Source organism: Microcaecilia unicolor, chromosome 9, assembly GCF_901765095.1.
Source record: "Microcaecilia unicolor chromosome 9, aMicUni1.1, whole genome shotgun sequence".
Taxonomy (NCBI): domain Eukaryota; kingdom Metazoa; phylum Chordata; class Amphibia; order Gymnophiona; family Siphonopidae; genus Microcaecilia; species Microcaecilia unicolor.
Window position 1 is genome coordinate 28,673,395 of NC_044039.1, and position 21,545 is coordinate 28,694,939.

Consider the following 21,545-nt stretch of genomic DNA (forward strand, 5'->3'; position numbering starts at 1 on the left):
CCCCCACCTGCTCTGCCACCCAATTTTGGCTAAGCTTCTGAGGATCCAATCCTACTGCACAGGATTCCTTTATGCATATCCCATGCATGTTTGAATTCCGTTACTGTTTTCATCTCCACCACCTCCCGCGGGAGGGCATTCCAAGCATCCACCACCCTCTCCGTGAAAAAATACCAAATACCAAAGAATGCCAAATAAGCGCTGGAGTCTAGATCCTTCAGTACTCATCTGGTTTCCAATGTAATGTTTCTTAGCTCTCTCAAGTTCCTGTCCATAACACTACATATGTTCAGTGGACCTTACCAGAGTTTCTTCTGACTGCCCTTTTATTCAGCTGCACTCCAGATGTCTCCCCACTTTGGAGTCTGGCCCCTCCCCCACCACCCCCATAATTTTTGTAGTCTGGCTATGCAGCGGTCTAGGGGGTGGCAGCAGCGGCGGCGGTCCTGGGGGGGCAACAGCGGTGGCCCTGCCTCGGGCCCGCCTCAGTCTCTTGGCGGCCTTGGTTGTGCAAATTAAATAATGCTGTCAGCTATTCCTCGTATTCTATATTCAGTGTTACTATTCCTTCAAAAACAGCTGAAAGCTTTATAATTATATGCTTTTGTTGTTAAATTTTACTTTTTTTATTTTTTATTTTTATTACATTTGTACCCCGCGCTTTCCCACTCATGGCAGGCTCAATGCGGCAGGCAATGGGAGGGTTAAGTGACTTGCCCAGAGTCACAAGGAGCTGCCTGTGCCGGGAATTTATTTATTTATTTATTTATTGTTTGCATTTGTATCCCACATTTTCCCACCTCTTTGCGGGCTCAGTGTGGCTTACAATAAAGTCCACCACCCTAACCATTAGGCCACTCCTCACCTCAGGACTATGAATGTCACCTCAGGATTAATGGTGAGGCATGTAACCAAATAAAGTACAGCAGCTGAGCTTAGTGGTTTGGTTGCTTTAAAGTCCAATTACATTCTCTTTAAAACAAAGGAATGAAAATCCTACTAGTCTCTCTTAAGCTAACTACTACAAATTAAACAAAATAAAAGCGTATATTAATTTACTGATTTCCTTCTCTGTTATACTTTTTCTTTGAAACTGTAGCAGGCTGTTCAGGTTTTAAAGCCTCAGATCATATACTTGTCCCCTGTAAAACCCTTAGAGCCTGGAATCTGTTCTGTGATTGTTATTCCCCTCTTAAAAAAGTAGCTTACACATACAAAACCAGGGAATCTCCTTGGTATGGGTAGAATTAGGAAAGCTGTTCCTTATCCTTCTAGATCAGTCTGGACTGATGGGTTATACCCCCCCCCCCCCCCCCAATCAGCAGATGGAGGCAGAAGCTTGATGATGATATTGGTATAACTGGTAACACAGTCGGGAATATTCACTATTTTTTGCCTCCAGCAGATGGTGCAAGTCGTCTGATGCAGCAGTATTTCTTCTGAATAGGCCTTTTTTTCCTCTGGAGTGCTGTTCACAACCTGCAGCCCTTAGGGTCGATGTCTTGGCCTATGCATTTATCCTAGGGACTGGGCCATAGACCTTCCTCTGGTCAAGCTCAAAGTTTGTTTTTCCTCCATGCCCTCAAGCTCTAGCCCTTGGCTTGGCTTGTGAGGTGGTGATCCTAAGGGTCTTTATTTGGCGGAGGTGAATAATATTCTCCCCTCCTTCTCTCACAGGCTTAAAGTATACCCTGCCTCAACAACTTTTTTTTTTCCCTATCAGCTATACCTACCTTTTTCAAGCTAAAAAGAAAGAAGGGTGCTGGTAATTGAATATCGCTTGTTAACTTAACATATAAGGGACTGAATGGGGTAGACCTAATAGGCTTCCTGGTTGTTTTTCTTTATTCTTTCCTCAGTGGGGGTTCTTCGTTAGGCAGCTGGGGCAGCATTCAAGTTGGGAAGCTTCCATGGCGTCCCACAGATCAATCCAGAGACCTGTGGTTGTGTCCCTCTACCAGCAGGTGGAGATACAGAGAACCTCTGAGGTTTGCTATATGTGGACCTGTGCAGCCAGTTGAACCTAGGTATTCTCTCTATCTAGCAGGTGGAGGGACATCTCTGTGCAGCTCTGGTTTGATGTGGCTACTGGTGTCCTTTGGGCCTAGTTTAGCACAGACAGGGGTTGAGTGGCTGTTTGCAGCTTGTGGTGTACAGCTGGTGGTGCCAGGTCCCTCCCGGTCTCCCCCTACCTTTCCTCCATTGCCTGGGGCTGTTGGCCTGATCGGTTGTTTCCTTTCTCTCCTGACTTATAATTTAAAAAAAAAAAGGTAAGAGACTTTGTTTCTGTTTAATCATACGGAGGAACTAGACGTTCTGCCAGTCAGTTTTGGGGCAGGCGTTTGTGGAGCATGTCAGTGCCTTCTGAGGCGGCTAAGCACTGTTCCTGGTGTGGGGGCCGGAGAGCAGCATCGGGGGAGTGTGAGTCCTGCTGCCGTCCGCTCGCAGCAGGTGTTCAGTGCGGCGACGGTTCCCCTCAGGCGTCCAGTGAGTTGGAAGCGCAGGGGATAGTTGTGGCAGTTTCCTCGGGGCAGATAGTGCAGTGCACATTGGCGGGCGCCATTTTTTCCTCTCAGGTGCGACCCGCTCCGCACGTGCCGGTTGATAGACAAGAAGCACAGTGCGCTTCTTTAGCACAGGCTCCGATGGAGGGAAGCGATGTACAGGGAGAAGGGGAGTCCTTTGCAGTTCCTTTTCCCCCGGATTTTGTTTTATTAATGCATAATGCCTTTCTTTTGAAGAAGTCAGGAGCTTCTCTTCAGGCAGCCCCGTCTCTTTCTCAGCAAACTTTGGTTGCTGCAGCCTCTCAGACTTTCCTGCTAAAATGTCCCCGGGTGGAGATTTTGGATCCCGAGGAGCTATCTGACACAGATGGCCCGTTTTTGTCTCCGGGCTCTCCTTCAGAATCTTTGGATTTGGCAGAGGTCACCCTGCCCTCTGAGGAGGGGGATGATCTGACGGCTGACCGCCTTTTTCACAGGGAAGAGCTTCCCTTCCTGATTAAGGCTTTTGAGGTTTTGGCCATTTCCCCCCTGAATCGTCAGGGGGAACAGGTCCAGTGCCCTCTTATGCCTAGCACCAAATGCCCACCTCGTTCCTTTCATGTGCATGAGGCCATGAAGGTCCTTATTTCGGCACAGTGTGATACGCCGGACAGTGGGCTTAAGGTTGCTTAGAGCTATATCGCATCTTTACGCGCTACCTGCTCCTGACTTAGACTTGCTGAAGGTTGCTACGGTGGATTCCTTAATCACAACGGTCACTAAGAAAACCACTCTCCCTGTGGAGGGTGGCATGGCGCTCAAGGACCCTGAGGATTGTAAGTTGGAGACTTGCTTGAAGCTGTCCTTGAAGTAGCGGCCCTTTCCCTGCAGGCCTCAGTTTGTGGCTCCTATGTGGCGCGGGCATGTTTTATTGTGGGTACAGAAAGCCTCCTCTGTGGAAGATCTCATGGCTGTTTTGCTGGCCTTGGAGTCCAGTTTAGCCTTCCTTGCGGTTCTTCTTTATGATCTTTTGAGGACCGGCGAAGGAGGTTTCCCTAGCAGTCACTGCGCATCGCTGGCTGTGGTTGCGGCATTGGGCTGCAGACGTGGCCTATAAGTCATGTTTAGCAAGGCTTCCTTTTAGGGGAAAGCTTTTGTTTGGGACAGACTTAGAACAGAATGTGAAGGACCTTGGTGACTCTTAAGGGTCAGCGCCTCCCGGAGGACAGGTCCAAGTTTGTACGATTGGCGGGACCTTGAGCTAAGTTTAGGGATACACAGCGTTACCGTCCAGGTCGCAGGGCCTCTTTTCAGAGAGCAAGGTCTTCTCAGAGGCCTCAGCCCTTTCGAGGTGATGGGCAGGCCTTCCTTTCCAGTAACAGAAACCAGCCCGCAGCCAGGTCCGCCCAATGATAGGACCCTGGTCCATATCCAGCTGGTTAGTGGGGGCAGACTGTCCCTATTCCTGGTGGAGTGGACCAGGGTAACATCCGACAAATGGGTCTTGGAGGTTATCAGAGATGGCTACAAGTTAGAATTGGCTCATCCGATAGTAGACTCTTTTCTGGAATCTCCTTGCAAATGTCCTGCCAAGGTGTGGGCCGTTTGACACATCCTCCTCAACTTACAACGGCTGGGTGCCGTCCAGCCTGTACCCCTAGCAGAAAGAGGGTGTGGTCGATACTCCATTTATTTTGTGGTGCCAAAAAAGGGCGGTTCTTGGCGACCCATCTTAGATCTGAAGTGCGTCAACAGGTTTGGCTTTTCCGCATGGAAACCCTTCAATCGATGATCACAGCAGTACAGCCAGGGGAGTTTTTGACCTATCTCGATCTCAGAGGCCTATTTACACATTCCAATCTGGCCTCCCCCACAGGTTGAAGACTTTATGATGGTGGGGCTGTTTTGTAGGGCTGCCCCATCTGTTATACTGATGATGTCGGAATCTTAAGTCTCTGTCTCCATGTGCTGATAGGGGGCATAACTTGTCAGTCTGGACTGGTCTAGCAGGACAAGGAAAGGAAATTATCAGGTAAGGGTAACTTTTTCTTTGGGTATGTCCTCTCTTTTCTACAGTAGGCAAAAACATGTTTTTACTTTACTAATTATAGAGAAAATGCTTCTATATAATTGCAAAAATACATATTTCTGTTAGGAAAATATTAGTTTCAAGAGGGATTTAACTGCAATGATTAATGCTGAGGCCTTTGATTTTCCTGCAGAGACAAAGGCATGAACTTTATTGTTGGGAAAGATTGGCAAGATCTTTTTGATGTTGTTATCGTGCAAGCAGACAAGCCAAATTTCTTCAATGACAAGCGAAGGTGAGCATCCTGTTCTCAGATACTTCTGAAGGGAAAGATGATCCTTTCTGCATTTTGTGTGAGCAGCAAAATTGCAGCGTTAGGTTCATATATCAGATCAGGTGACTCATTTATAACATACTGCATCAAAAAGCAGATTTAGACTGATAGGTAAATGTGTGAAGGGCGTGTTAATTTTTTTAAAAAATGATCTTGCACAGTGAAATAAACAGAGTCTGGCAAATAATATTTTAATTAACCACCACCTCCCTCACTGATGTAAATAAATGTGACACGTTAGCATGATGATCACCATCAGAAATGTGTGGCAGAAATTGACCTGGTGACTCAGTATATGCCACTGAGCCACCTGCCTTCCTGAAGATCTGGGTTCAATTCCTGGATCAGGTCATCTGCTTTTGGTGTTGGCTGGGGAGGCTGTATTCACAGAACCTGGGGAGAGGGAGTCCAAGGCATTGCTCAACACCAACATGTAGGACATGTGGAGGGGCATTTTTGAAAGGGACATCCAAGTTGCGATTTGTACGTCCTTGCAAAATGGCGAAATCGAGGGGCGGGGAAGCCCGTATTTTTGAAACAAGATGGGCATCCATCTTTCGTTTGGTAAATACCGCCAGGGACGTCCAAATCCTTAAATTTTGCCGTCCCTAGACATGGACGTTTCTGACATTCTGCGATTTTCAAAACCAAAGACGCCCATGTCAAAAACGACCAAATGCAAGCCATTTGGTCATAGGAGGAGCCAGAATTTGTAGTGCACTGGCCCCCCTGACATGCCAGGACACCAACCGGGCATCCTAGGGGGCACTGCAGTGGACTTCATAAATTGCTTCCAGGTACATAGCTCCCTTACCTTTCATGCTGAGCCCCCCCAACCCCCCCAAACCCAGTACCCCCAACTGTACACCACTACCATAGCCCTTACAGGTGAAGGGGGGCACCTAGATGTGGGTACAGTGGGTTTTGGAGGGCTCGCTGTTTCCTCCACAAACGTAACAGGTTAGGGGGGAGATGGGCCTGGATCTGCCTGTCTGAAGTGCACTGCATCCACTAAAACTGCTCCAGGGACCTGAGTATGACATCTGAGGCTGGCAAAAATATTTTGAAAGATATTTTTTGAGGGTGGGAGGGGGTTAATGACCACTGGGGGAGTAAGGTCATCCCCGATTCTCTCCGGTGGTCATCTGGTTATTTCAGGCACCTTTTTGTGCCTTAGTTGTAAAAAAAAACACAACCAGGTAAAGTCGTCCAAGTGCTCATCAGGGACGCCCTTTTTTTTTCCATTATGGGTTGAGGATGTCCATGTGTTAGGCATGCTCAAGTCCCGCCTTCGCTACGCCTCCGATAAGCCACCTTGAACTTTGGCCATCCCTGCGACAGAAAGCAGTTGGGGACGTCCAAAATTGGCTTTTGATTATACCGATTTGGACGACCCCGTGAGAAGGACGCCCATCTTCCGATTTATGTCAAAAGATGGGCGTCCTTCTCTTTCGAAAATGAGCCCATAGGTATCAATAACCTAAGATAATTTTTTACAAAGTGAAAAAAAATAAATGGCCATAAGTACAAACGCCAGATGTTTTCCATGATGTGGGTGATTTTATAACATGTGCCTAGGATTGGAGGGTAATCAGAAATCTATTTTTTGCCTGTTTATAAAGACTCATAGTTGCCTGTGTGTTTGTATAAAATATTGGGATCAAATCAGCAGAAATTACAGCTAGATTAAAGCCATTGACATTGATGCCTGCTCAGGCACAGGTGTAAATATAAATGCATATATTGTTGCTCCACCAAAACTTTGCCCCAGAACAACTTTTTATAGGCAGATTGCATAAGAGTGCATTTCTTCTTGGCACTGCATATACTTCTGTACACCTAACCAAGCACTTTTATGTGCAAAAGATGTTTATAAAATTATTCGCGTGTTCTGGTCACGTTCCTTACTCTTTAACTGCCAATGAGATTGAAGGGGAGCAGACTCAAGAAAAATGTCCGGAAGTATTTTTTCACGGAGAGAGTGGTGGATACTTAGAATGTCTTCCCACGGGAGGTGGTGGAGATGAAAACGGTAACGGAATTCAAAAATGCGTGGGATAAACATAAAGGAATCTTGTTCAGAAGCTTAGCGGAGATTGGGTGGCAGAGCCGGTGGTGGGAGGCGGGGCTAGTGCTGGGCAGACTTCTACGGTCTGTGACCTGAAAATGGCATACAAATCAAGGTCAGGTATACACAAAAAGTAGCACATTTGAGTTTATCTTGTTGGGCAGACTGGATGGACCGTGCAGGTCTTTCTCTGCCATCGTCTACTATGCTACCATGTTGCATAATCAGTTTTCTTTGATTTCCACTGTTTTAGACCTTTCCGGAAGGTGACCGAAAGAGGCGTACTACTGTGGGACAAAATTCACAGACTAGATAAAGGGCAAATTTATAAACAGGTATGCCTCTTTCAATTTTGTAACCCTTACAAACAGATTTGTGGTATTTGAATACGCACACAACATACACAACATACACTCCTAGCAATGAAAAAGAGATCAAGTCTTGAAAGCACAAAAACCTTGAACTGCTTATACTTCATTGACTCTGTTGCTTTGCTGCATTTAGGAATGTCTGTTTGTATTTTAGATTATGTATGTTGTTTTGTTGCCTTGAATAAAGGCAGGCTATAAATAATAAACATAAACAAAAAGGACAGTTCTATAACAGAGCATATAGGTATGCTCTACTTACGCATGTAAATATACAGAAAGCTGGCACTTATGCATGTAAGTGGCAGAATAGCGACAGATCTATTTTGTAAGGGGGCATGTAAGTGGCATAATGCTTGCATACATGCAAGGGGGTGTTTGCATGAGTGGGGCTGCTACTTGAGCATGCAACTTGCAGAATAGAGTAATTTACATTCGTCCTCACCACATTTAGGTGCCTGCTGTTACACCTAAATTGTAAAGTGCCAGTACTGGGTTACGCTAGTATTCTATAATGGAATCTTGGAGTGTCATAGGCTTAGAAGGATTTCCATTGGGTGGCATATCAATTACTTACTAAACTTGAAACTTATAGACTAGGATCTCACCATATGGCATTGGGGCACATAAAAGGAGGTGCCCGCTTATACAATTGCCTCCATACTGTATTCATTCCTAGTAACAGCACGAACTTGAGCAACTCCATTACCCTACCCGACCTTGAGTTTGATTGTGAACTTTTTGAAACAGCGAAGTGTGCAACCACGTGAGCCATCTTGTGTGGCACAGTGTATGCTGTTAGGTTTTCTCATCATAATATTTATGTGCTATTTCGATAAGTATGAGTAATTCTCGTTAGTTTGATAATGCTTTTGTTTTTACGTATTTGCTGCCTGAATCTGAAAACCTGAGTTGATCACACATGTTTTGTCTTTAATATCTACAGGGCAATTTATATGAATTTCTGAAGCTTACTGGCTGGCGGGGTTCCAAAGTTTTGTATTTTGGTGATCACATTTATAGTGATCTAGCGGTAAATATTCCTTGACTTTTTTTTTTTTTTAATCTTCTGCATTTCACATGTACTTTTGGACTGAACAAGATGTTTAACTTCTATGCCAACACCTTTTTCTTAAGTGTTGAAGATGATTAGTTAGCTGGTTAGCCTACTCTCTGCCCACCATGATACACCCCCTCTGAAAAATATTTTTAAAAACTCAGCAACTCATGGGTTAACACCTGCAAACGGAAAATACTGCAGAACATTTAATGCATTTCTGTAATAGCCTATTTGTGCATGCTTGCTGCTTGTTAAGGGCTTAATCCCCTTTAGTAGAAGAGCCCCTCAGAAAATGAATGGCTCTGCAGTAAACTTTTAGAATAAGCGAATGGTGTTAACTGCTTAATGCTGGGTAATGTTTAGAAATGTTGCATGGTACATGGGTTATACTGCCAGGGAAATGACATTCTGGGGCTGTTCACACTGCTTGCTGAAATTACAGGCAACATGAATTTCAAGGTCGCAGCCGGAAATAAGTTTTCTTGCTCAGTCAAGCCTGAGCTGTTAACGTTTATTGAGGAAAGAATTATATTGATTATGGCAGTGGTGCTTTGCTAGAGAAGAGTAACTGAGGTAATTAAACTGTGTTGGTTATATTTGTATCTTGCTTTTCATTTCTTTACCCTGGTATGCAGGATCTGACATTAAAGCATGGTTGGCGAACAGGTGCAATTATTCCAGAGTTAAGGTCCGAGATTAAAATCATGAACACAGAACAGTACATGCGGATCATGATCTGGCTGCAGGGATTGACTGGATTATTGGAACGCATGCAGGTTTGTACAGGAACAGAAATGAACCTGTTGAGCTGTTTTCAACCTGCCAAGAATTTCAATTAAAAACGACATGAGCTTTGGTTTTGTTTCAAATTCCATTGTGGTTATGGGGGATTTAAGAGACTGTTGCTAAATGGATTGCATTTTTGTTAATGGATAGGTTAATTTGACTGACCCATTCTGCGTTTGTATTCTCCTTAGGACCTTGCCGACAGAGCAAAGAAGGGGGAAACAATGTAAACTTAATACTTTAAAAAAGAAACATTGCATTAATTTGTTGGTTCCAACTTGTAATCCGCAGACACCTGGGAGAGTGGGAGAGTCTGAGACCATTACAGGGTGTCCGCAGGACACAGAGAAAAGAAAAAGTACTACTAATCATTTCTCTAGCGCTACTAGACGTACGTAGCGCTGTACACATTATAAGCAGGTACTTTCTTTGTCCCTAGAAGGCTCAGAATCTAAATTTTTTTTACCTGGGACAATAGAGGGTTAAGTGACTTGCCCAAGGTCATAAGGAGCTGCACTGGGAATCAAACCCAGGTTGCCAGGATCAAAGCTTGCTACACTAACCATTAGGCCACTCCTGCACTCCAAACTTTTTTATTTTTATGCTGCTGTAATCCATGTGAGCAGAATACAGATGCTGTGGTAGAGCCACGACAATAGCCAAGGGGGATGGAAGAAGCAGGAGCAATGCAGATGGAGTCAGAAGTGGCCTGCAGAAGGAAGGAAGGGAAAGAGAGAGAGAGAGAGAGAGAGACTGGTGAGGACTGGGTTGGGGGGAGAGAAACTGGTAGGCACTTGTTGGAAAGAGGGAGATAAAATAGGGCTAGTGTAAACTACCTGGTGCTGAGGGGTGGGGGGTCCAGAAAAAGTGTGTGTGTGTGTGTGTGTGGGGGGGGGGGGGGGGGGGTAAACTGCTGGTCCCTGAAATTTTTAAGGTTAAGAAGGGGACCACGCAACCAAAAAAAGTGGGAATCGCACTATTAGCCTATCGGAGCATCATCTTTAAAGAGAGAATACAATTCTTCTTCACTTAGCTGTATGGGTTAACACAATATGAACTTACTAGTGGAACCCAGCCCGTTTCCTCAACAATGAAACGGGCCCTTGAAAGGCTCTCTTGTAAGAGATTTTTTTTTCTCTCCCCTGCCTTCCCTTCCCCTCCAAGTCTAGCGACTCTTCCCTCCCATGCCATCCCATCCCCTCCCCTCCATGTCCAGCGATTCTCCTCTTCCCTGCCCTCCAATCCGTGTCCCATGATTCTCTTCTCACCTGTCCTCTCCTCCCATCCCATCCATGTCCATCGATTCTGCTCTGCCCTGCCCTCCCCTCGATGTGCCGCGATTCTCTCTTCCTTTTGTACCTCATCGTTTTCTGGCTGGCCTGGCTGGCTTCCCTTCCGTTGGTAACATCCTGACGTCAGCTTGCCTCCAGCGTTCCCTTCCCTCTCACTGTTCCGCCCTCTGACATCATTACGTTTTGACGTGAGGGCGGGGCAGTGAGGGGAAATGGAATGCTGGAGGCTGGCTGACGTCATGAACCCAGCAATGGAATGTTGGAGGTGCAAATTATTATATAGGATATGCATGATGCAATTAAAGTTTCATTTTTGTCTAGAAAATGCATAACATTTTGCAAACCTTTTTATTATTACTGATGAGGGATATCACATTTTGTTCAGCTCAAGAAAACTTAAAGCAGGTTTTCCACTTTTCAGTCATATTTTCTGATTTTACTGGCATGTGAGAATGTATCTGTGTTCCAGATGTAACTGAGGCAATGGACTCTATGGACCTTGTGCATTAAAATTAAAAAGGCTTAGTAAAAGTGCATTTTGCATGAAACATAGCACAAAAGACCTGGAAATGTGTAAGAATTCTAAAAATATGACAGTTTCTGCTATTTTCATGCAAAGAGCACACTTGTCACTTAGCAAAAGTGCACATTGCAATAATAAACTTGACGTTAATGAGTTACTATGATACACATTCGTGTAAAGTAGTTATTCATGCCAAAACTGGAGAACATGAGCACATGAAAGTCTTCCGGACTCAGTTTTTCACAAAACAATAAAAAAAAAAAAATTGGAGCTTCGCAGAAAAAAGGTTGGTCTTTTTGTGCAGTGGCAAGAATTAATGGGTTCTCATGACCTGATTGAGGCCCCCCCAGCCCTTCCTCTACAAAGGTTCTTTGATCCATGATAGTCTTACCATTTCCCTGCACCTCCTCTAGCCTTGATATAAATGTAATTTGAAGCCTCTGGTGATCCAACAATGCCCTAATTTCCACTCCCCCCCCCCCCCCACCCGAAGTCATTGCTTGTGGACATAGATTGCTCTGAAAGCAAAAGTTGTACTTTGTTTATCCAACCTGATCAAAGTAAGGGAAAACCATTTCAACATTGTGGTCCCACTCTCAAACCCAGTGCCTATAATTGAGTCAATAAAATAAGATGATTCAGAGTGCCAAAGGCTGAGGAAATGCCTTAAAAAAAAACAGTTCCCCAAGTCCAATCCTAAATGAAAGGCATTCAAGACAGAATATCTGTGCTATGAGCTTTTCTTAATCCAGACTGAAAAGGGTCTTATTTATTTATTTGTTGCATTTGTATCCCACATTTTCCCACCTCTTTGCAGGCTCAATGTGGCTTACAATACATCATGAATAGTGGAGGACGTCAGACTCACAGAAACAGAAGCCTGCGCAGCCTTCTACATGGAATGTTGCTAGTGGAATAGCAACATTAACATTCCATGTAGAATCTCAATAGTAGCAACATTCTATGTAGAATCTCCAATAGTAGCAACATTCCATGTAGAATCTCCAATAGTATCTATTTTTTTTTTATTACATTTGTACCCCGCGCTTTCCCACTCATGGCAGGCTCAATGCGGCTTACATGGGGCAATGGAGGGTTAAGTGACTTGCCCAGAGTCACAAGGAGCTGCCTGTGCCTGAAGTGGGAATCGAACTCAGTTCCTCAGGACCAAAGTCCACCACCCTAACCGCTAGGCCACTCCTCCACTGTTGCTACTATTTGAGATTCTACATGGAATGTTGCTATTCCACTAGCAACATTCCATGTAGAGGTCGGCCCTTGCAGATCACCGATGTGGCCGCGCAGGCTTCTGCTTCTGTGAGTCTGACGTCCTGCACGTACGTGCAGGACGTCAGACTCACAGAAGCAGAAGCCTGCGCGGCCACATTGGTGATCTGCAAGGGCCGACTTCTACATGGAATGTTGCTAGTGGAATAGCAACATTCCATGTAGAATCTCAAATAGTATCTATTTTATTTTTGTTACATTTGTACCCTGCGCTTTCCCACTCATGGCAGGCTCAGTGCGGCTTACATGGGGCAATGGGAGGGTTAAGTGACTTGCCCAGAGTCACAAGGAGCTGCCTGTGCCTGAAGTGGGAATCGAACTCAGTTCCTCAGTTCCCCAGGACCAAAGTCCACCACCCTAACCACTAGGCCACTCCTCCACTGTTGCTACTATTTGAGATTCTACATGGAATGTTGCTATTCCACTAGCAACATTCCATGTAGAAGTCGGCCCTTGCAGATCACCAATGTGGCCGCGCAGGTTTCTGCTTCTGTGAGTCTGACGTCCTGCACTCACAGAAACAGAAGCCTGCGCAGCCCGCTAGTGGAATAGCAACATTCCATGTAGAATCTCCAATAGTAGCAACATTCCATGTAGAATCTCCAATAGTATCTATTTTATTTTTGTTACATTTGTACCCCGTGCTTTCCCACTCATGGCAGGCTCAATGCGGCTTACATGGGGCAATGGAGGGTTAAGTGACTTGCCCAGAGTCACAAGGAGCTGCCTGTGCCGGGAATCAAACTCAGTTCCTCAGTTCCCCAGGACCAAAGTCCACCACCCTAACCACTAGGCCACTCCTCCACTAAGAAATAAGAAGAGAGTAGACATTTGGTATTACAGAAGGATTTTGGGTTACATGATAATGATAAGAAAGTAATTTAACAAGAAAACATTATAAACATGATAGTAATATAGCAAGAGAACATAATAAAACAGTTTTGGTTACATGGTCCTTTTAACAGGCTACAGAAAACTACCCCAGTTTTAAAAAACATTCTTCTAAGCAGTATTGAAGTTAGCAAAGCTGGGTTATCTAATTTTTTTCCTAATTGTCAAGTATATGCATGCGCAATAATTGTGTAGATTTTATATGTGCATTTACTTTTATGCCTTAGGTTTATAGAGATGCAGAATCACAAATGGTTTTGCAGGAATGGATAAAGGAAAGGAAGGCACTGAGGTAGGAATGAAAACACTGAAACTCTCTTCCATGTATTCGAGTTTTGTTCACTCTGTCTAACTGGCAGCTGGTTCACAATCGTGGTGAATCACAGGACAAGTTCTCTATCGTATTTAGTAAAGGTGTGCATGGCTAAAAAAATAAAAAGTCTGGTTCTTGCTCCATTTTACAAAGGTTTCCCCAATTTTGAGCATTTTAAATGTTCTGTTTCAGATATTCTTTTGGAGCACATTGTAGGGGTGGGATTCTATATATGGCGACTAAAGTTGCACACGCAAATCAGCGTGCATTGCAAATTTGCGCATCAAGTGTAATTGATGAGCCAGTCGCCACTAATTGGCTTCTAACCAATGATTTGCATTAATTGGCCTTAATTGGGATTTACACGCGGATCGTATGCTGTAACAATCCGTGCGTAAGTCCTGGGACGTGTATTTTGTGGGGGCGCTCCTATGAATTACACACATTCTTATAGAATATGCCCGATCCATTCCTAATTTAAGCGCCAGCATTTACACTTGCTTTCAGTAGGTGTAAATGTAGGCAACTTAAGTTAGGTGCAGATTAGGCACTTAAGCGCTAATCTGTAAAATATGGATGCCCTTTATAGAATACCTCTTGTTTAACTTTTTCCTCACTGATTTTTTATGCAATTTACTGAATCTAGTGCTGTATATACACTGCAACTTTTTTTTACCATGCAAATTGTACCTGCATTAATTTTAAATAGTTCACCTTGTTCCAAGGTACATACACACTATTGTATGTGTGTACCTTATAGGCATCTTTGAAAATTTCTCTTCAAATACTGTCTATTTAGGTACGTGTCTATAAAGTGCCCGCATATTTTAGCACCTATTAGTTCTGCAGGCAGAAGATTGGGGTTAAAATAGCGCGTGTGTATTTAGATTTTCAAATGTATATACAGTGTTTACCCTGTCATAAACACACTTCTGGAACACCTTTTTAATCCATTAAACATGTGCACACATTTTTAGCTTGTTTTGAGGGGCTGCTTTTACCCAGGGCAATCTGCCCAGGTAGATGCCTTGTTTACCTAAAAATCATCCTCCCCAGGACTTCAGTTAATGAGAACCTTTTTTTTTAGAATTGTGATGTATTGTCTCTGTGTGGCTAAAGGTCACAGCCTTTAGATCAGGGGTAGACAGTTCTGGTCCTTGAAAGGCCTAGCAGGTCAGGATTTTCAGGGTATCCGCAATGATTGTGCATGAGAGAGATTTGCATGCTCTGCCTCCTTGGTATGCAGATCTATCTCATTCATATTCTACTACTTACTACTACTACTTAACATTTCTAGAGCGCTACTAGGGTTACGCAGCGCTGTACAATTTAACAAAGAAGGACGGTCCCTGCTCAGGTGAGCTTACAATCTAAAGGACAAAATGTCAAGTTGGTGTAGTCTAGATTTCTGAGTATAGGTGTGGTGGTTAGGTGCCAAAGGCGACATTGAAGAGGTGGGCTTTGAGCAGTGATTTGAAGATGGGCAGGGAGGGGGCTTGGCGTATGTGCTCAGGGAGTTTGTTCCACGCTTGAGGTGAGGCGATATTCTGAAAACCTAACCTGCCTGGGGCTCTTGAAGACCAGAATTGCCTACCCATGCTTTAGATAACATTAGTTTGCCCTTTTCATTTCTCTCTGAAATGTACTTCACAACGTCCATGGACTTTACATTTGGGAAGGGGGAGAATTGTACTGCTGGAAGAAAGTGTTTCCTAGTAGTTCAGTCTATAAAGACAAGTAGCAGCAAGAAAAGTAAGAAACCCATACTGTAAAGTCTTGGTTAACCAACCTTTGGTTATCCAACCCTCCAGAATAACTGATGGTCGGTTCATCAGGTTTTCTCTATTCTCCCGCCTGAATTCTGCCTCACCCACTCTCCCAAACAGATTCAGCTTCCATGCTCCCGGACCCTACCTTAAGTTCCTCCCCATTCACCAGCTCAAAAGCAGTCATGGGGGGTGGAGATGCCTTGGAGGCCTGGGCTCCCTCAGTGTGGCATCAGCGTCTGCTGCTATGGCTGGCATGGATCCTCAAGCCGTGCCAACCAAAGAGATTGTCCACTGTTGTTTTCTCAACTGCTCCCCCGCACTTGTGTGAAAACTGACCATGCGTGGGGAAGGGCATGCTCCCTTGCATCCTATGCAGCTGTAGAGCCCTCAGGCTGGCCCTATTTGTATTCACTTTCCATGCCATTCCATTCCATGCATAGAAAGAAACATAGAATCATGACAGCATATAAAGGCCATATGACCCATCTAGTCTGCCCGTGCTCTGTAACCCCTAACTCTTGCTTTTCCTAAGTGATCCCACATGGCTTATCCCATGCCTTTTTAAATTCTGGAACAGTTCTCGACTCCACCACCTCCACCGGGAGGCCATTCCACGCCTCCACCACCCATTCTGTGAAATAGTACTTCTTTAGATTACTCCTAAGCCTATTCCCTCTAAACTTCGTCATCTGCTCCCTCATTAATCAATTACAATATATTGTGGTAAACAGAGAGTGTAGAAGAACAAGTTGAAAGGAGGGAAAAGGGAAAGGAAAAAAGAATCCAAAATAGTCCATTAATGTATTGCTTTGGAGGACTTTAGGATTTATGTTGGATCCTGGCAGTAGGCTTTCTTGAATAAGCTGGTCTTGAGTAATGTCCTAAAGTTAAGATGATTTTGGGTAGTTTTGACAACTTTTGGTAAAGCATTCCATAATTGGGTGCTGATAAAGGAAAAGGAGGTAGCGTAGGTAGATTTATACTTGAGGCTGTTGCAGGTAGGATAATGGAGGTTTAGGAATGAACGGGATGTTCTTGATGTATTCCTAGAAGGAAGGTTGATTAGGTTATTCATGTATCCTGGGACTTCTCCTTAAAGAATTTTGTGGACTAGGGCACACATTTTGAAGTTAATTCTTTCCTTTATTGGGAGCCAGTGTCATTTTTCTTGAAGGGGCTTAGAATTTTCAAATTTGGATTTACCAAAAATTAATCTGGCTGCTGTATTTTGGGCAGTCTGAAGTCTCTTAACAAGTTCTTTGCATCCAGCATATATTCCATTACAGTAGTCTGGAGAGGCATATTTTCAAAGCACTTAGCCTTCCAAAGTTCCATAGGTTTCTGTTGAACTTTGGAAGGCTAAGTGCTTTGAAAATGAGCCCTCTAGGTGACTTAATACCATTGATTGAACTAGGTGTCGAAAAACTTCTTTGGGAAAGAAAGGTTTTATCCGCTTTAGTTTCCACAATGAGAAGAACATTTTCTTTGTTACGGAATTAATTTGGTTTACAAGTGATAGATTGCGATCGATGATTACTCCAAGTATTTTTAGGCTTTCATAGATAGGAAGGATAAGGTCTGGAGTGATTAGAGATGAAGGTTTGAACTTATTATGTAAAGATGAAAGGATAAGGCAGTGTGTTTTCTCGGTATTCAGTTTGAACTGAAAGGTATTAGCCCATTTGTTCATGGTGTGCAAGCCAAGATTGATTTCTTTGCAGATTTCAGCCAGTTTCTTTCTAAAGGGAATGTAGATTGTGACGTCATCGGCATAGGTGAATGGGTTGAGGCCAAGCTTGGATAAGGATTTGGCCAAGGGAATCAACATTATATTGAAAAGAGTAGGGGATAGAGGGGAGCCTTGAGGAGCTCCACAATCAGCATAAATGCCCTTGAGATATTTAAACATCTCTATCATTGTCTCCTCTCTTCCAGCGTATACATGTTGAGGCTCATAAGCCTGTCCCTATAATTTTTGCGTTCAAGACCGCTTACTAATTTTGTAGCCGCCCTCTGGACCGATGATGACTTATTTTTAAAAGATTGCTGGGCTGACCCTGTGGCTCAGTGGTAGGGCCTGCTTTCAGTTCCTGGACTGAGCTTCTATTTCTTGGACTTATGGGGCTGGGGATGTTGCAGAGGCAGGTTGATAGATGGTTCTCCCTCTTTGTACCCTAACATACAACTGTGACACCTAGAGGCAACACATAGGGTGCATGTATTCTGGGCTCCAAAGAAAGGGGAAGAAAAAGCAGGGGTGGAAGTGGGAGAACATCAAATGACCAAGGCAAGCAACTGAGTAAGAGCATCCGAAAGTTTATTTGCCAAAGCTAAATTGACACAACATGGACGGTGTTTCGGCTAAGAAGCCTTCCTCGGGGGTTGTAGTAATCAGCTGATATATGGGACAATTGAACTCTCGAAATGATGATGTCACTTGAATGAAAAATGCTTTTGCTGGCGTAACAAGCTGTCAGTTCAGCAGAAACGTTTGCTCGTCAAGTGACATCATCATTTCAAGAGTTCAATTGTCCCACATATCAGCTGATTACTACTACTTCGACATCTGAGGAAGTCTTTTTAGCCAAAACATGGCCCGAGTTGGGTCAATTTACTTTTGGCATATAAACTTTTGGATGCGCTTACTCGGTTGTTGCCTTGATCATTTGGTGTTCTCCCACTTCCACCCCTGCTTTTTCTTCTTGTATATTTTTGTGGAAGGAGTGTGACCCCCCCCCCCCTCTTATCTCTTAAATAGTGGCCATGATCTGTGGCCCCTGTTCAAGGTCTATTGCAAAAAATGCCTTGCCTAGGGCGGAGGGTGGAGAAATCAAAATAGGGAGATCTTCTCTTTTCACCAGGTAATTGTGAATAAAGCAGGGGGGAGGGGTTTCCAATTGAATTTGAAGGCTAAGCCAGTAGGAGGAAACTGACTGCTGGTTTCTCTCTTCACCTCCCCCTTAAAAGAAATTGGGTCAGCATGGGGTGAAAAGTTAATTCTTTTTTTTTTTTTTTTTTTGTGTTTCTCAGAATTATGACCAGGGACATCTTCAACGGCCAGTTTGGGAGTATATTCAGGACTGACCATAACGCCACCTACTTTTTGAGGCGCCTGTCGCGGTTTGCTGACATCTACATGGCTTCACTGAGCTGCCTTTTGAACTATGACCTGCATTACACATTCTATCCGAGAAGGACTCCACTGCAGCATGAGTTGCCCGTCTGGTCTGACCCGCTGAGCTCTGGTGCACTTAGAATTCCATTTTTACAAGAAATGGCTCAGAGGAAATAAATTGCAAGCTTTAACAAAATGCTTTTAAGTGTTCCATGAATTACGTGGATATGCAGGAGGAATTTTACTTGAAGCTCCGTGCCATCATTTGTGAGCATCTTAATATTGCATTTGATATTTTGAGTGGCCGTTTCTTATTACCAGCCTGTTCTGCTTTGTGTTAGTTAAGCAGCAAGGCTTGATGGTCAGCTTTTAGCTTGTGTAATATTGATGTCCAGCACCAGGATTGCATTTGCCATCAGATACTTGACAACCAGCATTTACTGTTAAGTGCCAGTTGAAGAAGCCTTATTCTCTTTTATGAAATAGGTTTGTGAAACTGATGTGAAGGAATGAAATGCCTTTTTTTTTTTATTAATGGTAGGGTTTCAAAATGTCCTCTTATAAGGTGAAGAGTACCACTTTCTGAATAGTTGATTTGGCACAGTGAATTTTTGGTAATCGTTCTTGTGGTGGCTTTGGACTCCCAGGGAGCCCAAGTTATTTTAATTCCTCTCTCCATGTCAGATATTTATGTGTAAATAGTGTCAGATTGAAGGTGAGGTGAGCACTTGTTTTTACACTAAGATTCATGCTTTTTGAAAGCTTATGCCGTCATTCTTTTGGCATGTGTCTCTGGATCCTTAGTGCCCTGTTTACAAAGGCGCACTGGTGTTTTTAGCGTGACCTAACTGTGTAGATGTAGTGTAGCAAAGAGAGGGAACTAAGCACAAACAAAGTCCAAGCAAAAAAGAAGCACAAAGGGTCTTTAAAAACAAAAGGGACTCAAATACTTATATTGGAAAAAGTTCTAATAATTAAATTTGATTATTAAAACTTTTTCAATACAAGTATTTGTGTCCCTTTTGTTTTTAAAGGCCCTTTGTGCTGTTTTTTTTCCCTGTGTAGATGCCCATAATATTCCTGTGGGCGTTTACACGGTTAGCGCATTCTAAAAACGCCAGTGCACCTTTTGTAAACAGGGCCCTTATTGTGTGCCAGTGTGTTTTGTGCTAACTTATCTTTGCTAAAAAAACAAAAAAACAAAATAAAAAGCCTGAGTGATCATGTTAAGAATAAGTTTTGTATTTGATGTTGGCCAGTCTGTACCAAATATGTGTACTGAATGTTGTACATGAAGCACATGCTTACACAAAACAGTTCATTAATGAACGATAATACTTTTTAGGAGTTTTAAAAATGAATTTTAAATTTTTTTTAAATATTTCTTGCTTTAGAATTCAAAACCCCATTGGAACTTTCAGACGAAGCACAGCTTTTTAACTGGTGTTTGATCCCTGTAATCAGCACTGAATATGTGGGCATGACATGTTTCTTCTTTTTATTTATGTACTTTTTTTTTCTTTTAATTTCCACTAGGACAATCTCTAGAAAGTGTAGTAGTGATGGATTTGTCATACTTGTCAAGCAGTTAATCTATTCTGTGACAACTTTTTTGCTGAGATTGGGTCTTTATTAAAAGTCATTTGAAAATGCAAGATCTTTGAAAGAAATATGATTTTTACAGAGATTTCTAGGTTTGTTTGTGTATGAGTTAATGGAATGGTGAACTTTGTAGAAATAATGCTATGTACCAGCATACATTAAGGACAGCTGTAAAGTTGTGATATTTAGAAGTGCTCTCAAGGATGCAATTGTTTCAGGAATTTTTTTTGGAAGTTAAGTATTTTCTGTATACAGACTCTTGTACTTGAAAAGTACAATAACAAACTCCCATTTTTAAAGTCTTCTTCTCCTCCCCCCCCCCCCCCATTTTAAGTCCTCTTCTCTTATCGCCCCCCCCCCCCCCCCAACCACTGCATGTCTCAACATTCTCTTGCATTTACAGCCTTAGGGCCCTTTTCACTAAGCCACGTTATAGGCGTGTTAGCATCTTTAACGCGCATTAATCATGTTCGCGCATTAACCATGCATGTGCCTACAATATCCCTATAGGCACCTACATGATTAGCATGCAAGCTAAATGTAGGCACATTAAAAATGCTAACACGCCTTAGTAAACAGAGCCCTTAGTTTTGAGAAATTTTAAAAATATTTATTTCAAACCGTGACATGACTGAGACCCCATGATGCCACTTCTCCCATTTTATAATAAGGTTGACATGGAATTGTGGAATCCTTTTCTCTGCATAGGTAACAGGGGTGGAACTGCATCATCAAAATAGACTCAGAGCTATAATCGAGCACAGTTTTGCAGCAAAGACTGCAACCAATTGTACCTATTACTGTACAGAGAACTGTTTGTTGAAAATACATAAAGGCTAGTTTCTATATACGGTACCCAAAAAATTTTGGTACCGAAAAAGCTCTATTCTTAAGCGCATTTTATAGAATAGCGCTTATGCCCAGGAATTGTGCCTAACTTTAGGCATGGCCATATGCACCTAATATCCCCGTTATTCTATAACAATGTACACGAATTTTAGGAAAGATTCCACTCATGCCCCCTCCCATTTCTGCACCCCTTTTTCAGGTCGTACGTAAATTTTAGATGCATAAATGCCAGCTAAATCTAATTAGTGCCAATAATTGCTTGATAAGCCAATTATTGGTGCTAATTAGCTCGTTACTCGATTAAATTGCGTATGTGAATTGGGCACGTGTCCAAATTTGAGCATTCGATTTTTGGTGACTTTTATAGAATTAGGGGGAACGAGGGTGATTTTATAACTTGCTGCTGGCAAGCATGCATTTAAGTTTTCATCAGTTTTCAATAAGGAAAGTATTTGCATACATTCCCTCTAAATGTTAACCACACAGAAGGCAACAAACAAAAAAGTGAGGTAAGTCCAGAGAGGATATCAAGAAGTCTTTATTGCAAACAGCAAAAGGACGACCCGACACGGCTGTGTTTCGACACAAAGGCCTGCCTCAGGAGTCAGGTTAGTCTATTTTATGTTATGGCAAAAAAGCTAAACAGATGAGTGTAGTCAGAGTCCAGGCTGTTGAATTCCTGTGAAATCCTCAGTATACCCCCTAGTCCTTGTATTTTTGGAAAGAATAAACAAGAGATTAACGCCTACTGTTTCCAGTCCTCTTATTATTTTATT

The 21,545-nt window shown here is 43.2% G+C and overlaps 1 protein-coding gene across 1 annotated transcript in view; it reads left to right on the forward strand.

The window, feature by feature from the left end:
• Window positions 1–19,196, forward strand: part of NT5DC3 (5'-nucleotidase domain containing 3) — a 72,905-nt gene extending 53,709 nt beyond the window's left edge. The window contains exons 9-14 of the mRNA XM_030214654.1: window positions 4,706–4,807; window positions 7,168–7,249; window positions 8,229–8,315; window positions 8,978–9,118; window positions 13,349–13,413; window positions 18,234–19,196. Of these exons, the coding sequence (XP_030070514.1) occupies window positions 4,706–4,807; window positions 7,168–7,249; window positions 8,229–8,315; window positions 8,978–9,118; window positions 13,349–13,413; window positions 18,234–18,495 (739 nt within the window). The 3' untranslated portion in view covers window positions 18,496–19,196. The remainder of the gene's footprint in view (window positions 1–4,705; window positions 4,808–7,167; window positions 7,250–8,228; window positions 8,316–8,977; window positions 9,119–13,348; window positions 13,414–18,233) is intronic.
• Window positions 19,197–21,545: the final 2,349 nt, after the last annotated feature.